The sequence below is a fragment of the Rhinolophus hipposideros genome, assembly GCF_964194185.1.
Source record: "Rhinolophus hipposideros genome assembly, chromosome: 12".
Taxonomy (NCBI): Eukaryota; Metazoa; Chordata; class Mammalia; order Chiroptera; family Rhinolophidae; genus Rhinolophus; species Rhinolophus hipposideros.
This window is the reverse complement of record NC_138058.1, coordinates 25,366,844-25,385,745: the sequence shown is the minus strand read 5'-3', so window position 1 is coordinate 25,385,745 and position 18,902 is coordinate 25,366,844. Positions and strand designations below refer to the sequence as shown.

Sequence of the window (18,902 nt, the reverse complement as noted above, 5' to 3'; positions counted from 1 at the left end):
AGAATATCAACACTATTCCTTTAATAATCTCAAAATAACCAATGTCTCTCACATATATTTCAGAAGGATGTTTTTAAGTTTTAAATAATATCTATTATATCTATTAAATAAGATTTAATGTTTTCTATTACAAACATTATAGCTAATATTTACTAAACACTTGCTATACGTGATAGGCAGTGTTATTTTTTACTACATATAAAGTTTTCATGGTTTTAGGATAATCTTGAATACTCCTTTCCTGAAATAGAACTCTTCTAGGCCTACAATGGTTCATGAAAACATATCTGTGATCTAGAAGAATCTAACTTCATGTAAATATCTGAGATTTACTTTTATAATCTTTTCCTTACCCTCTCCTACCTACCAGTCAATATCAGGAATGCTTCAAGTTACCTGCAATGTTTGAACCAAAAACAAAGCATACTGACTATATATAACTAAAGAATGCAGGAGTGTAAGAAGGAGAGGTTATACATACTAACATTATAAAATGGACATCTCCATTTACTGGCGGAAAACAGAGGGATGGAGGGACAGACACGGAAAGCTTTGGCCCAGAGAAGTAGAATAGGAAAATGATAATGTGACTAATTTGCTGTGACCAATATTTCAATTCCTTAGGGAGAAAACAAGAAAATTTAATTTTGAAAATTATATTTGAAAATAAATTTATATTTTTCAAAGGATAATATATATAATCAAAAGACACCATTAAGAGAATGAAAAGGTAAGCTGCAAACTGAAATAAAATATTTGCAATAAATACATATATCCTATAAAGGACTCATAGCTCTAATAGTAATTCTCAAAAGTATAGTCTGCAGATGCCTGAGGGTCCTTCATGCCCTCTCAAGGGGTCCAAGAGGACAGTTTTCATAATAACACTGAGATGTTATTTGCCTTTTTCACTGTGCTGACATTTGCACTAATGACATTTCACTTGTGCTGGAATTTGCAAAAGGAATGATAAGCAAAACCACTGGTGCCACAGCTTGACTTAAGCCTATGGCACCAAACTATACTGGTAATCCTTGTATACTTGACTGCCCGCACTCACAACAAAACAAATGCCAATTTCTTATAAGAACTTCCTTGATAAAGCAGTAAAAAACTATTAATTTTATTAAATGTCTCCTCAGGAACTAACATATCATGTTTCCTTTACCACCTACAAGGTAGCATATAAACACAATTCCTTTAATACTCTCAAATTAACTAATAAATATTGAGTATATCCTTGAGTATGTTTTTTTTTCTATTCTGTGTGACATATAGGGTATAAAGCATTTCTGTTGCATGCTGAAGTATGGTAATTGTCTCAGAAAAGTATTTGTGCGATTGTTTGAGTTACAAACTGAACCAGAACCTTTTTTTCAGGGAATACCCTTTTTAAATGAAAAAATATCTGGTACATTGTGTTCTTCAAACTTGAGTTTTTGATGGGCATTTTCTTAAACATGATAGAAATAGGACTGCATCTTTAAAGAAAACAACTGACATTGTTAGTTACCAGTGACACAACTCAAGCTTACAAGCAAAATTTTGAATTTTAAAAAATTCGTATCTGCAACCATCATGTAGTTTCTCTATACTTAAAAACTTTTTAAAGAGACTGGTGGTAATGTTACGGAGGGTGCCTTTTTTTAAAATAATTTTTTGTAAAAAAATATATATTTTTTATTATATAATAAAATATGTCAACATTTAGATCTGCCTAACTCAGTGAAGCGATATTTTGTTTATTTTTATTTTATTTATTTTTAATTTTTAAAAAATATTTTCTAAATGATTGATGCACGATGCTACAAAATCATGCATGGGTAAAGATCTATTCAAAGTACAAAACGGATCAATGAACTTTAAGGTAACAGCATATGAAAAATTCATTGATAAGATTTCAAATTCCACATTGCAACTAATCTTTAAGAAACTATCATGTGTTGAATTTTCAAATATCAAAGAATATCAACAATTATCTGAAAAGGCTATTAAAGTATTCCTCCTTTATCAAGTGTATCCATGAGACCAGCTTTTCTCATATACTTCAACCAGAATAACATACGACAACAGACTGGTGCAGAAGCAGATTTGAGATATGTAACTGTCTTATATTCGGCCAGACATTAAAGTTATTTACAAAAGAATAAAACAATACCATTCTCCTCACTAAATGTTTTTCGTTTTGTAAAATACAGTTATTTTTCTTGAAAAATGTATTTCATGTTAGCAAATAAGGGGTGTATTATTTTAAAATAAATACCTAAATATTTTACAAATCTTTTGGTATTAATTTCAAATATGATCAATGCTGGTGGATATGAGCAGCAGTAACAAAAGCTCTTTGGAGTCCTCAAGACCTTTTAATCGTGTAAAGGAGTCTCAACACCAAAACGTTTGAGAACAGTTGTATTAGCCTCCTATTGCTCCTGTAGCAAATTACCACCAATTTAGTGGCTTAAAACAATACAAATTTATTATCTTACAGTTCTGGAGTCCAAAATAGGTTTTATGGGGCTAAAATTAAAGGCAACATTCCTTCTAGAAGCTAGGGGAAAATCTGTTCCTTGCTTTTTTCCACTTTTAGAAGCTGCCCACATTCCTCGGCTTCTGGCTGTATCACTCTGACCTTTGCTTCTATCATTACATCTCCCTTTCCGATTCTCACACTCCTACCTCCCTCTTATAAGGACCTTTGAGATTATATTGGGTCCACCAGATAATACAAAATAATCTCCCTATCTCAAGACCCTTAACTTAATCATATCTGCAAAGTTCCTTATGCTACCATGTTTCCCCAAAAATAAGACCTAACCGGAAAATAAGCCCTAGCATGATTTTTCAGGATGCCATCCCCTGAACATAAACCCTAATACATCTTTTGGAGCAAAAATTAATATAAGACCCCGTGTTATTTTCAGGGAAACACGGTATTTACATGCTCATAGGTTTTGGGGATTAAGATGTGGACATCTTTGGGATACCATTTTTCTGTCTACCATAACTGCTGAACTAAATATATACAACTGTTTAAAATCATCAAGAAAAAGGGCAGATAACTTACAAAATGGGCGACAGACTTCGAAAGATCTTCACAACAAGAGTATATACAAAAGGCCAATAAGCATGTGAAATGCTGCTCAATTTCATTAGTCCTCAGAAAATGGCAATTGGAACATCAATGTAACATATATATTATCCAATAAATATATATATATCCAATAAATATATATATATATATCCAATAAATATATATATATATCCAATAATATATATATATATATCATTGGATATATATATATATATATATATATCCAAAAATATATATCCAATAAAAGGATTAAAAATGATAAAGACAGATAAACCCAAATTTTGGCAAAGATGTGAATTAACCAGAACTCTTTTATACTACTGGTAAAAAATATAGATTGGTATAATCTTTTGGAAAATTATTTGGGAGGATATTGACCATTTTTATGCCCTGTGACACAGCTACTCCATCACTAAGATGTACTCAAAAGAGACATGTTCACCAAAATACATACAGAAATTTCAAAAGAACAGTATTTCTAATAACCAAGAACTGGAAACAAATATCCAACCACTTTACGTAGAATAGATAAGAAATTGTTATATATTCATGTAATCGAGTATTATATAGAAATAAGAACAAACAAACTACTTCTACATGCAATGATGAATTTCACAGATGTAATGGTGTGCCTAAGAAATGACACAAAGAAAGAGTACATATTGTGCCATTCCACAAACAGGCAAAACCAAGCTACAGTATTAGAAGTACAGATAATGATTAACCTCAGGAAGAAAGGTAAAGATTTGATGGGGGAACAGGTAGAAGGGTCTTCTGGGAAACTGGTAATATTCTTTCTTGATCTTGCTGCTGATCCCATGGGTATGTCCACTTTGTGAAAATTCATCAAACTATATAGTATTTATAATTTATTCACTTTTCTACATGTATGCTATTCTTTAATTTAAAAATACAGGAAATGAAGTTATTTCTTTTTCTAAAGAATGGACTGTTTAAAAAATATTTTTTCAGGGGCTTTATGAAAACAACGAGCTACAGGGGTCACTGTGTCTGTTTTACAACAGGAGAAATATAGATATGGTCAACATGGCACCAAAAATACCATTCTAGACCACTGTGAAAAATGCTGCAATGAACTTAGGAGTACATCTATCTTTATGAATAAATGTTTTCAAATTTTTCAGGTAGAGACCCAAAAGAGGGACTGCTGGGTCTCACAGTAACACTATTCTTAATTTTTTAAGGAACATCCACACAGTTTTCCACAGAGGCTGTACCAACTTACATTCCCACCACCGGTGTAGGAGGGTTCCTTTTTCTCCACAGCCTCTCCAACACTTGTTATTACTTGTTTTGTTGATGATAGCCATTCTACCAGGTGTGAGGTGGTACCTCATTGTGGTTTTGACTTGCATTTCCCCAGTAGCTAGTGAGGTTGCGCATCTTTTCATGTATCTTTTGGCCAAGACATGGAAACAACCAAAGTGTCCTTCAATAGATGACTGGATAAAGAAAATGCAGTACATGTATACAGTGGAATATTACTCGGCCATAAGAAAATATGAAATACTGCCATTTGGGACAACATGGATGGATCTTGAGGATATCATGCTAAGTGAAATAAATCAGATGGAAAAAGTCAGGAACCATATGATTTCACTCATATGTGGTATATAAAACTGAAAGCAACAAACAAAACAAAACAAAAAAGACTCACAGACACAGAAAACAGTTTAGTGGTTACCAGGGGATGAGAAGGGAGGGGGGTGGTAGAAGAGGGTAAAGGGAGTTAAATATATGGTGACGGAAGGAGAACTGACTGTGGGTGGTGAACATGCAATGTAATATACAGATGATGTGTTACAGAACTGCACACATAAAACCTATATAATTTTATTAACTAATGTCACCCCAATAAATTTAATAAAATTAAAAAAGAATGTGATAGCAGTTATTTAAGAATAAAACCAAAAAAAATCATTCTAGAGAACAATACTTATATTTTACACAGTTCCCATTGTAATCTATGTTCACGTGTAGGAAAAATAGACACAGCAGAATACTACCTTTACAAAGGTTCGTGTTAGACTTCTTGAGACTGCAGCTAGGGCCTATTTGTCTACTGAAAAACAGCTTCTCATTTATTTACAGGTCCCTGTCATCTCTTGATCCTAAGACTATCTTCCAAAGGAGTTACCAAGATACACAATGATTAAAAGAAACTTAAAAACAAACAAAGAAACAGCAATCCACCAACACAGAACAAAACATATATGCCAGCACACAACATAAAACTTCCTCACTTTGTTAGTTTGACAGTCACTGCTCAGCGTTAACAAAAGTCTCCATCTTGGAACAGTAAAGGTAGTAAATCATTCATTTGCAGGAATAATGTAAAGGCAATCAAACTATCTGACATGAAATAAAAATAACAAATAGATGTTCTTAACAAAAATCCTTTTAAAAGTATAACATACAGCATTTCAGGGTAGAAAATCCATTTTTTTGGCTCTGTACACGTGTGTTACTCTAATAATTTTTTAAGATGCTAGTTTTTCCTTAAGAAGAGCCCGGACCTCATCCACAGCCAGGGAGTTAAAGAGCAACAAGACCTCAGTTGCTAATTCAAAGTAGGAGGAGTCCCCAGGGGCAAGTATGCACTGTGTCTGATTTCCAATAATGTGTGTTATTTGTTTGGAGAAGTTCAGGCACTTACTAAGCCATATTAACACTGTGGCTATAAACCACCATGAAAGTATCACAGAACAGTGGCATGTACCAGATCCCTGTTCATTTAACTGTGAACTCCTCACCCCACAACATGCGCGTTAGATGTGCTGGAGTATCTTGGCACCATGTGGCAGGCTCAAATTTGCCATCTTGTCAAGAAGGAAAAATGCAGTTTAGAATGACCTAACTGAAGTGTTCCCAAGCAGCAGTATTTTCCTCCTTGGGAACTTGGAAAAATACCTTTTCAGCTATAAAGATCTAATTGTTTTTAATAAAGCAAATGCTTAAATATCTTAAAATGCCAGTAACAAAAAACTATAAAATACCGACAATTTTGAAAAAGAATAGAAAAATCACACCACCAAAACAATTATTTACATTTAACATATTTCCTGCTGAACTTTTTCCCTACTAACATGTTTTTAGAATTTTTACAGACTTATAACCATGTTTATAAAATTTTCATTCTGCTTCTATCATTTAACATTATATTATAAATACTTTGCAATGTTATTATTTAATATTCATAAAATTAGTTTTAACAAATGCATAATAGTTCATTGAATTATGTTATAGTTTATATAACCATTTACCTGTTATTACACCGTTAAACTTTTTTATAATTATTTGCTCTCATAAGCAATGTTGAAGTAATAATTTTGTCCTCAGAAAATACTTCAGCTTCCTACCTCACCAGCACCAATGAGAGAGAATCAGAGCAGTCTCCTGTCCATTTTATAAATGGATCTGAAATATTAAGTTGACCAGACATAGCAGTACCCAAAATATTCTCACTGGAATCTCTGACTCATAAACAGCATATCCAATATGGAGTTTGAGTTGAAGGATTTCACAGTCCTTTAAGCTCCAGATTTTCCTTCTTTTCTACCTTATCTCATCACCAAAAAACAGGATTAGAATGGCTCTTAGTATTTGGAATCAAACAGTCTTAACCTTTTACTTAATAATTAGAAGAAGCAGGCGATAATCCAAAGATCAGTATCATTAAAGAGGCAAGGGAATACTGACTCAGTACTACCAGAACTGCTAACAGTAAAAACTGGTAACAGTTTTATGGGGGGAAAGTGCTAACTAATAGCTCAACACACAAAGATATCTCTGAAAAAAATATAAAACTAAAGGATTTAAGTGATAAACTACACTCACATCCCAATACCACACTAATAATGCTGATTTCTTTATGTAGCTACATTTTTTTATGTATTACTTTATGTAGTACTTTATGTAGCTCAAATAACCAAAATCTTAAAAGCATGTAAATAGGACACATAATAAATTTCTCAGTAGACAGAGAAATAATCAGCAAATCTCTAATTTCTGCTCTGTCAGAGGAGAAAAAGAAAAAAGAAAAAAATCATTGATACAGGCTTTGTCTATATAATTAATTTGAAGACAAATTTAGTTGATATCCTGAAGGCTCTGATGCCTCTGGTCCCTTGAGGACACCTGAAATTTCCTTAATTTGTTCCAGAGAAAACCGTAGGGATTGGGCTGACTTACAGAATCGTTATTACAGTAGATGAGAGAATTTCCACATGAGGTGTCAGCTAAGGGAACTAAGTTAGGTTATTAACAGGCAACTCACTTACTGGTATCCTTCCCATTTCCAAATCGAGGCTCCACTTTCTGGGCACATTACCACCGTTTACCTCTCCTACTAGGAATTGTATTGGTCACAATGACTAAACTTTATACACTAACATAAAATACTGAGTAAGAATCTCATCGAGGAAGTGGCATTTAAATGATGGCACCATGAAATAAATCCTAGTGCTCCTCATGCATAGCTTAGTGGTAACATAACTTAGTGGGAAGAGAACACGGGCTTTGGGGGCAGTTCACACCCCACATCCACTACCACCAGATGATTAATTTTAACACTTTAGCAAACCTCTCTATGCTTTAGTTTCCTTATCTGTAAAATGGGATAATAACACTTGTTTGCAAATTTGTTACAAGGAATAAATGAGAATATGTATATATATGTATATGAGAATATATGCACACACATAGATATACCTATATACAGATTATCATTGGTTTCTTCCAAAAAATCCATATATATACACAAATTTACAGACACACACATATATATACACATATATGTATGTAGATGTATATACGTATATATGGAGAGAGGCAGAGAGAGAGAGTGAGAGAGAGAATATGCATATGCTTAACATAGTACTTTCTACATGATATGTACTCAAAAGATAGTAGCTACTATTAAATATAGAAAGACAGTTTTATATAGTGGAGAAAGCATGATCCAGTGTAAAAAAGACTCAGAATCTACCCACAGTCTTGATTCATTTTCTAAGCTTGGGCAAGACCTTTTTAGGTTCACTGTTGACATCTGTCAAATAAGGAAAATAATAACTATGCATATATCATAGAGGTTATTCTACAAACCAAATGAGATCATGAGAAGAGATAAGAGAAGTCCGAATATGATAAAGTGACACACAAATGTAAGGCATATTTATCATTACAATTCTGTCACTTGGAAGTGTTCTTTTTTATTCAGGTAAACTTGAGAGAATATGACAGGAGAAAGACTAATTTAGAATTTTAACCCAAACACATTTTGGGGCCTAGTCTCAGAATAAGACTAGTTTGTGACTTTTCAACAATTAAATGGTTACTTTTAATGATATATATGATCCCAAAATGGTTTTCAATGCCCAGGTAGGAATTCAAAACAAGTAAACTCCAAAAAACTTATTGTGCACTGTTTCAGTCAAGGTGCCCCACTGGATTACAGAGAGAGACAACTAAAACGAGGTCTCCATCCAGAGACACCATCCTACAGCGGGCGATCAAATTGGTGGGCATGATGGTCTAATGGAACAGTCTGAAAGTCAAAGAAATCTCTTTAAATCCTGACCCTGCTACCTATTTGCTGTATCTCCTGCAAAGTACATAACTTCCCTGTGTTCATGTTCTCATTACTAAAATGTAATAATAATTCTTACCTGATTGAGGTAGTTTTAGACTTTATTAATTAGGATGACATGTAACTCATGTAAAATATCTGGAACACAGTACGTACGTCTTAATTAGCACGCTCCCCTTTCCTGAAGTGAGCACACAAATGAATGACACATCCCACCCAATGTAGGATAGTGCCATAAAAGAAGGGTCCCAAAAAAGAATGATGTCACATCTGGTCAGAACAACTGGAGAAGGTTTCACACAAAGTGTATGCTTTGAAATGAGCCTTGAAAAAATGGGTAAGATTTCAATACATGTAGTTAAAGGGCAGAGGCAATTAAAGAAGATATAAAAGCACAACTGAACATCAAGGGTAGAAAACAGCTGGGTGTACTTGACAAAGAGTCAGTTTTGGGAGGGCAAAGAGAAAACTGAGAGAGAGAGAAAGACAAAAAGTGTGGGGATCACAACATGGAAAGACTAGATGGTCACAGAGAAAGTTTCATAGTTAACGAGAGGTGCTGTCCGTTTCTAAATAGCAGAATCGTTTGGTGAGTGCTGAGATGGCAGCAGTTCAGAAAATTAACTCAAGTGCTAAGAGCAATGTCCATTTTAGGAGGGTTTGTCTAAAACCTGTCTAAGGAAGAATTTGAGGAACTTCTATGTAGAAAATAACTTACCCTTAAAGATGGCCCATCAATTAACTGCCCAGGAAGGAAGGCCAAAGAGAGGTATCACTGCATTTTTAGACAAACTAAGTTAAGGCAAACCAAGGTGGTTTAAGAGAGATCTTGCCCTGGGTCATGTAAATTAACATCAACAGCAGACAGAAAACACATTCAGGATTCCCTCCTTTGCTTCTGTTACTTGAGACAGCATTTCCTTTCTCTCAAGCATTTCTGAAAGATAATGACCAGGATAAAAAGGATAAAAAAACTATGCTCTTATGCTGAGCATGCAAAATGGGTATTGTGCATGCAATTGTAAATCATACAACTGGAGCCTGAAAACATGCTTGTGAACTTACTTCATCTGTTAACTCAAAGTACACAGCAAAGTTTTAGAACTCTAACTGGAAAATCTTATTATGACAATGATTTCTGGTTGCCTCATGAAAATAGGTAGGCCACCTTAGTCACCAAACTTCAAGGGACCATCCACTATCAAATGCAGCATAATCTAGAACACACACGCGCACACAAACACACACACACACACACACACACACACACACACACACACTGACCTATCCCTTTTGCTATGTTGCTACTGTGGTAACAAAACATCCCTGAGAACTACAGAAAACTGAGGATTTCAAAATGTAAAAAAACAAGGGTCTTTGCCATTTTCTTTGCAGTTCTTTCCATGTTATATAAATATTTCCTATCATTCAATATCCCTCTCCTTCCCCTCTCATCTTTCACTAATAATGCACAAGAGCAAATCTTAGACACAGCTCTGTTTGGCTAATACGTGTTCTTTAAGTTAGACAAACATGAGTTTGATCCATGTTACTATTTCTAAATGGCCTGGACGTTAAAGTAAGTATGGTGTTGACATAATAGCTATTGTATATATAGGACCCACTGTATTATATGACATATATAAACAGTGACACTTATTAGGGACTCGTTTTTATTTTGTAAGAAAAGAAAAATAAAAAATAAAAATTAAACAAGGAAGGTGGATGTAGGGAAAACTTATCCAGGTGGCTTTGACTTGGAACAATTGCATTTTTTCTTATGATACTTCAAAATCTTACTCAAATAATTGTACAATGCTAGGGGAGACATTATGGCCAAAATACTATTGGCCATCTTCCTTCTGAAAAATGAAACAAATTTTAAAACACTCTTTCTTCAATAAAAGTGTTTTTCAATATAAATTAATTATTGAAGACAGAATAATCTTGAGATAGAGAATAATGATTCCAAATATCACCTTCCCCTACCCCTAGGATTATAAAAGCAGCAAATGTTGCAGGACAGAAACACATTTTTTTAAACAAATAAACGAAAAGGAAAATTTAAAAGCTACACAGAGATAAGTACAGGTAACCAGTGAAATCATATTGTATATACTATTTTGCAATCTGCTTTTCCAAGTAAGATATAATTAACATTTTAAATGAATATCAATCTACATTAATTTAATGAACGATTGATATTACATTATGTGAATATTGAATAATTTAGCTAACACATTTGTTGCAGAACGTTGGGAATAAATTAAATGGTCTGCAACAGATGTGTTAGCTACTGTGATGAACATACTTATATCTGAATTTTATAATACACCCATGATTATTTCATTAAGTTAGATTTCTAAAAGTGAGATTGCAGTGTAAAAGGTAAACAAATTTTAAGAGATTTCTAAATCATATTGAAAACCTGACCACCAAGAAGACTTTTGGCAAATTCATAGGCAATAATATCACACAATGTTAATATGTCGTATTATTAGAGTTATACATTTTGTTCATATTATTATTAGTCTATTATTTTTCTTCTTTTCTGACTGCCTAAATGTAATTTTTGCAAAATTTTCCATCAAGTTCTGTGTCTTCTTATTAAATCTGAAACAATGTGTTATGTTATATACTACAGATATTGACCTTTGGGAATATTTATTGTAATTATTTTTCTGAATAAGCTTACATTCTATTTTCTATATTAATTCTTTTTAGGTACTTTAAAAACATTCTATGCAGTCAAATTATTAACATTGTCCTTAATGACTTCAATTTTTGGTATCATCATTATGATGATGACTCACTTTCAGATTATAGAAACATTTGCTAATATTTTTATTGGTTTCCCCATAATTTAATTCTTTTTAAAAGTTTAAACATGTATTTCATCTAGAATTCATTTTGATATGTGAGATAGTGGCTTAACATTCTTTTTATCCATTAAGAATAAAGTAGTGGCAATAGCAGCTGCCGAATGCCACCTTTACTACATACTAAATTCTTACATATACTTCGAACGACTTATAGATTTTATACTCTATCCCTTTAATCTATTAGTTTATTACAGTGTGAGAATGATATTAATTAAACTATTTTTGGTTTATAATAGTATTTCTATATTTGACAAGAAAAGACCACACTCATTATTTTTGTTTTTCATATTTGGGAAATATTGTCCATTTTTGTCTCGCAAAGCTACCCCATCACCACCAAATTCACTTGATATTCATTGTAATTAGATTAATTTTAGAAAAACTCTCTACAATATGAAATATTCCCATCCTAGAACACTGTATGTACTTGTACATAATGAAGTCTGTTTTAAATGACTCTGTGACATATTCTTCACATTGATTTTACATATTACTTGTTAATTGTTCTCATAGAAATCTTATGTCTTATGCCCCCAAAATGAATAGGCATTTTTTTGCAATGTATTTTCTATGACAATATTACTAATATAAGAGAAGCTGATTTGTTTTCTTTGTGGATCATCTAACCACCTAACCAACTAAGGTCTCACTGGTCTTAATTATTTTTCAGTTGATTCTCTTGGATTATCCAATTATACAGTAATAACTTATGAATAATGATAATATTGTGGCTCATTACAATATTTATAAATTATTTCTTTTTTACCTTATTTATTTGATAGAACTTGCAAAGTAGTTGTGAGAAGCATCTTTACTTCTGATGTTAATGCAAACAAATATTTTTAGTGTTCCACTGTTACATCTATAGTAGTTGCTGAATTTTGTATAGATGCTCTTTATCATGTTATTGAAATGTTATATTGCTAATATTTTAGTAAGTTTTTAAAAAAAATATCAGGAATGCAGACTGGAAGTTATACAACACCTTTCAAGAATATATAAAGATCATATACTTTATTTCCTTCACCTATTCATGTGATAAATTATATTAACAGATTTTTAAATATCAAACCATCCTTGCATTTCTAGAATAAATCCTGCATCGTAGTGCTAAATTACCTTCTTAAAACACTGGAATGACTTGCTGAAACTTTATTTATTTATTTATCCATAACTGTGAGATTAGCTTGTTGTTTGCTCTTTTGTGCTACTTTGGTCTGACTTTGGCACCAAGATAAAGCAGGATGAAATGACCTAATTTCCTGCAGGCTAATGCTCCCAGGAAGCACTAGGAAAGGCAGTAAAGAAAAACTTACAGAAAACACATTTAAAGATACCAGAAGATGTGACACAATGAGGACTAAAGGGAATGAAACTACAAAGAAGGCAGACCTTTTCAAGGTGAGCTGAGGAACTGCAGCTCTCCCTGGCAGCATTTGCCAAAGCTAGGCATTGGAACAGACTGCAAATCTGTTAAGATCTGGGAGGGGAAAAAAACAATCACTGAATTTTTGTTGCTTCCATACAGCCGAAGTGCCAAAACTGGAGATTGGAGGGCCAGTTTTCTCCACAAGACCCTTTCTGAAATCTAAGGCTACACAGCTGAGAAAACTAAGGGTCTAAGACCAAACCTTTGAAAAGCAAAGTACGATTTCCCACAGTCTTACAGTGTTTCAGAGAGACAGACTCACTCTTGGGTGGATTCATGAAAATCACAAGTAGGAGCTGAAAGCTCTTGAGAGAGTAGTAAATTGACATTTACAGTCTCCAACCACGCTTTTTTTTCCTGTTGGCAACTGTTGATCAGGGTAAGACTCCTTCTCATGACATTTGCCAAATTCTAAAATTGAAAAAGGCAGGAGGAGGCTTAAATGATATGATTTCTCTGAGAAGTGGCAATTTCTATAGTCCTTTTGGTGCTGAAGAGACAATGACGTGCCGGGTTCTCACTAAAAGCTCTGAAGAACTGCATCCCACCCTGTTTCCCTGAAAATAAGACCTAGATGGACAATCAGCTCTAATGCGTCTTTTGGAGCAAAAATTAATATAATATCCAGTATTATATTATATTATATTATATCATATTATATTAATCTGGTCTTATAGTAAAATAAGACCTGGTATTATTATGTTATGTTCTGTTATGTTACATTATGTTATGTTATCCCCAGTCTTACATTATAGTAAAATAAGACCGGGTCTTATATTAATTTTGCTCCAAAAGACGCATCACAACTGATTGTCCAACTAGGTCTTATTTTTGAGGAAACACAGTAACAGGGGCAAACCAAAGGTACACTACAACTGCAACCCAAGCTTGACCCAGATCAGTCCATCGATTTTATTAAGGGGATGAGGCTCAAACCACAACCTATCCACCCATTCTACCTACTTAGTAAGGGAAAGAGTGAACCAATTCTGGTTTCCACAGTATCACCTGAACCTCTGTACATATTTTAAACACAATGTCTATTTGGTTGGTGCAAAAGTAATTGAGATTTAAAAGGATAAAAATAATTGCAAAAACCACAATTACTTTTGCACCAACCTAATATCAACCAAAAAAACAGTAAGAAGAGATAGGACCACATTAGTTGACAACCAAGAAAAAAGAAATCAGAAACAAATCCAGCAATATGTAGGTGAACTACACATTAGCATTAGTAAGCAATGACCTTAAAATGACTGTAATTAATATGCTCAAGAAAATAGAGAAAAGATAGAGAAAATAGAAAAAAAAAATTTAGATGAAAAGATGGAGAATTTTACCAGAGAATTTGAGGTTATAAAAAAAATGAAATGGACATTCTAGAACTAAAAGATACATGTCTGAAATTCTAACTCCTAAGTTTCTCTTCTATTTCTACCATGGTATTCAATAGGTGTTTGCACAAATTATTCCGAAGTTAGAAGGGATATAAGTACATATACTATTAGGAGCCATTTTCAAAATAAACACAATGCAAAAGTCAATGAAAAAGTAAGAGAAGATGTCTCCAAATCTTTGTTAAGGGAGAATAATTAGAGTGTGAACTTTTATATCCTGGAAAGCTTCCTGGCTGAAGCAGAAACAAACAACTTTCACCAATTTAAGAGAACTCTTTTCTGTATGATGGGCAAAGTGAAAGCAATTGTCACTTACAGGAAGATGTGTGAAGACAGCAAAGGTGCTACGTAGAAAGGCAATGAGGTCTACTAGGTAGTCACTGGCTTTGTTACCCAACTCTCCTGTCATCCAGTCGTAGTCAGCCAGCTGGAGAAACTGGTCAATCTTCTGATTTAAGTTGGTATAAATCTCTTCTTCAGCGGCATGTCTGGCATCCTGTAAAATAATGAAATTTTTAAAATCATTCAGACTTCCAACATAAGCAAAACAGAAATTTCTGCTTGGAGACATCTCACACATATCAACTAAGTAACAGAATTGGGAACATTAAGAAATATCGTCTCCAGGAATTTTCCTTTTTTCAAAAGCACAGTAGAGTCTTTTTTATTTTGTGTCTGCAAGACAAGCTATTATTTTGCTTCACAAAATAGAGAAACTGGCACTGTCCTCAGCTTTCTGCATCCTTTTTGACTTTCTTATCTCTGTTCAAAACTATACTCACTCTCAGGATTCTATGCCCTTTCATCTCTTCTGGGACTCCAAGAAACTCCCTTCCTGTAGTACCACCCTCTCTATATCCCCTAGTCTCTTCACTTCGATTACTGTAAGTATCCTGATGATCCAACTTAAGGCTTATTTCCACAGTTACCATCCTACCTCTCTAGTTTCTTTGTCATTAAGCTTTTTCAAAGATTGTTAGGTACATCCCTAATATGTGCTCTAAGTAACATCAGTCCTGAAAAATGCTAAAACAACAGCAAAAGAGTTCCGAGATCAAAGAAGTCTGAGAAACTCCATTTAAGAGACTCTGGAAGTACACTAGCATATAAAAGACTCTAAGAAGTGCTATGTGACTAATGTTCTAAGAAAAATATTTTCAGAACAAAAGAATCTACACTGCACCAGGACAATCAGGATTCCAGTGCTAACAATCCATCAACATGGATTGGTCCACGGTAACCCAGGACCTCCATGCTACCACATCCAATACTCATTTTTCAGTCTGAGCTTACTTGATCTCTGTTAAACATCCTCTGCTAGAACTGTGTTCTCCTTCAGCTTTCATGACATGGTTTTCTTCGGGTTTTAATTTCCTGGCTTCTAATTCTCTCACTTTTGCTGGGTCATTTCAACTCTTATGGCTCCCACTATGTCTGTCCAAACTCACTCTTGTTGAAAACTATCTTGTTGAAGAATATCTGATTGCTTCCTGGGCATTATGACCCACAGAAACTTTGAACACAGTTAGGTCCAGAATTAGATTGATCATAATCCCCACTCTTCACCTGCTCAGTTCAGTCCCAGGCTGAGATCTAAGGAACATATTGGATTCCATTCATTCTTTCCATCACTGTGTCCTGTAAATCCTAAGTCCTAAATTTCTCTCTAATTCCTACCCTTCTCTCCATTTTCACCTTTTTAATGGCTACAAATTTTGTAATGTGCTTACAAACAATAATGTAGGCATTGGCTATGTTTACTTATATGAATAAGGTTTCAATGGACACTTCTGTGCGTAGATCTTTAAATATTTGTATAATACGCTATCTACAAATATGGTAATCGACTTGTATGACAATCAACTCTCCTTGAACTCCCGTTTTACTAAGAGTTTTCTTTTAAGTATTAAACATTGTATTTTAGAAATTTAGGCTTAATGAAAAATTGAGCAGAAAATACGGACCATTTGCATATACTGGCCACCATTCTCCTCCCACTGTTTTCCCTATTAAAATATCTTGCACTAGTGCAGCACATTTATTACAATTGATGAACTAATATTGATAATTTATTATTAACTACAGTCCATAGTTTGATTAGGGTTTACTCTGTATTGTACAGTTCTATAGGTACCCAAAAAAAAGTGTAATGTCATGTATTCACCATGTAGTATCATACGGAATCGCTTCCCTGCCCTAAAACTCCACTTTGCTCTATCTCGTCATCCCTCCCTCATTCATCCCCCCAATCTTTTTATTTTCTGCATAACTTCGCGTTTAACAGTGTCATATGTTGGAGTCATACAGTATATAGCTCTTCAGAATGGCTTCTTTTACTTAGTAATATACATTAAAGCTTCCTCTGTCGTTCCTTGGCTTGATAGTTCATTCCTTCTCATCACTGAATAATATGCCATTGTCTGGATGTATCACAGTTGACCCATTCACCTATTGAAGAATATCTTCATAGCTTCCAAGTTTGGGAAATCATAAATAAAGCTACCCTAAACTTTTATGTGTAAGTTGTTGTGCGGCATAAGTTTTTAACGCATTTGGGTAATACCAAAGAGCATAACTGGTGGATTGCATGGTAACACTGTTTTGCCTTGTAAGACACTGACAAACTGCTTTTCCAAATAGCACTACCATTTTGCATTAGCACGAGCAATGAATGAGTTGCAATTGCTATAGCATTTGGTGTTGTCAATTGCTGCAATAGTTGTGGTGATATCTCGTTATTTCAATTTAAAATTCCCTCTCCACTCTATGATGAGGTGTCGATTCAGATCTGCCCATTTTTAAGTTGAGTCGTTTACATGCTTTTGAGTTTTAATAGTTCTTTGTATATTTTAGATATGTTCTTTATTAGATATGCATTTTTACAAATATTTTCTCCCAATCTGTGGTTTATCTTTTCATTCTCTTAACAGGTCTCTTCCAGAGCAGAAGTTTTTCATTTTAATGAAATCCAACTTTATATTGTCTTTGATGGATCATGTTTTTGGTGTTTTAACTAAAACATCATAGCCAAATGAAAGGTCCCTAAGAGTCTCCCTTATGCTACTTAGGAGTTTATAGTTTGGGGTTTACATGTAAGTCAATGGCATATTTTGGGTTAATTTTTGTGAAAAGTGTAAGATCTGTGTCTAGATCTATTTTTTTTTTCTTTTGCATGTGGATGTCCAGTTGTTCCAAAGTAATTCACTTTACTCCTTGTCAACAATCAGTTTACCATATTTGTGTGGGTCTATTTCAGGGAGCTCTATTCTGTTCCCTTGATCTATTCATCTATTCTTTGGTCAATACCGTACTCTCTTGATTACATAAGCTTTCGAGTAAGTCTTAAAGTCAGGTAAATCCTCCAGTATTCTTTTCCTTCAATACTGCACTGGCTATTCTGGCTGTTTTTCCTCTCCATGCAAACTTTAGACTCAATTTGTCAATAGATGCAAAATGACTTGCTGAGATTTGGATTGAGATTATGTTAAATCTATAGAACAAATTGGGAAGAACTGATATCTTGATAAAATATTGAGTGTTCCTATCCATAAATATGGACTATATCTCCATTTATTTAGATCTTTCTTCTTTGCCTTCTGTTCATCAGTTTTATATGTTCCCTCACGCAGACATCTTTTATGTTGTTAGTTATATCTATTTCTCTCTTTTTATGTTAATGTAAATGATATTGCATTTTTCATTGCAAATTCCAGTTGTTCATTATTGGTATAATAAGAAAGCAAATGACTCATACCAATCTTGTGTCCCAAACCTTGCTACATTTACTTATTACTTCTCGTAGGTTTTTGTTTGTTTTGTTGTTAATACTTTCATATTTTCTACTTAGGCAATCATGTCATCTGCAAACAAAATCAGTTTTATTTCTACCTTTACAATCTGTAAGTCTTTTATTCCCTGTCTTATTAGATGTTGGCTAGAAGTAGTAGATGGGATATGTTTTCCTTTTTTCTTGATTTTAGCAGGAAAGCTTCTAGTTTCTCACCATCGAGTGACATTAGTTGTAAAACTTTTGTAGATGTTCTTTATCAAGTTTAGGAAGTTCCCTCTCTATTCTAGTTTGCTGAGAGGTTTTACCATGAATAGGTATTGGACTCTTGTCAAATGCTTTTCTGCATCTATTGGTATAATTGTACGATTTTCCTTCTTTAGCCCATTGATGTGATGGATTGATTATGTTAACAGATTTTTGAATACTGAGTGAGCTTTGCAGACCTGGAATAAATCCCATTTGGTCACGGTATACAATTGACACTTGAACTGCGCGGGTCCACTTATATCCACATTTTTTTTTGATAAATACTAGAAATATATTTTCTCTTATGATTGTAATAATATTTTCTATTTTCTAGCTTACTTTATTGTAAGACCACAGTATATAATACATATAACATGCAAAATATGTGTTAATTGTCTGTTTATGTTTTCAGTAAGATTTCTGGTCAACTGCAGGCTGTTAAAAGTTATACATGGATTT

At 33.7% G+C, this 18,902-nt stretch overlaps 1 protein-coding gene across 2 annotated transcripts in view; it reads right to left on the bottom strand.

Moving 5' to 3' along the window:
- Positions 1 to 18,902, bottom strand: part of EXOC6B (exocyst complex component 6B) — a 583,153-nt gene that overhangs the window by 240,515 nt on the left and 323,736 nt on the right. Inside the window, exons 18-19 of one of the 2 annotated variants that reach the window (XM_081069630.1) lie at positions 14,724 to 14,903; positions 9,535 to 9,636 (exon numbers count right to left, since the gene is read on the bottom strand). In XM_081069630.1, the coding sequence (XP_080925756.1) occupies positions 9,601 to 9,636; positions 14,724 to 14,903 (216 nt within the window). In that variant the 3' untranslated portion in view covers positions 9,535 to 9,600. Of the gene's footprint in view, positions 1 to 9,534; positions 9,637 to 14,723; positions 14,904 to 18,902 lie in introns of those variants that run through there. The other variant, XM_081069629.1, reaches the window with a different exon arrangement.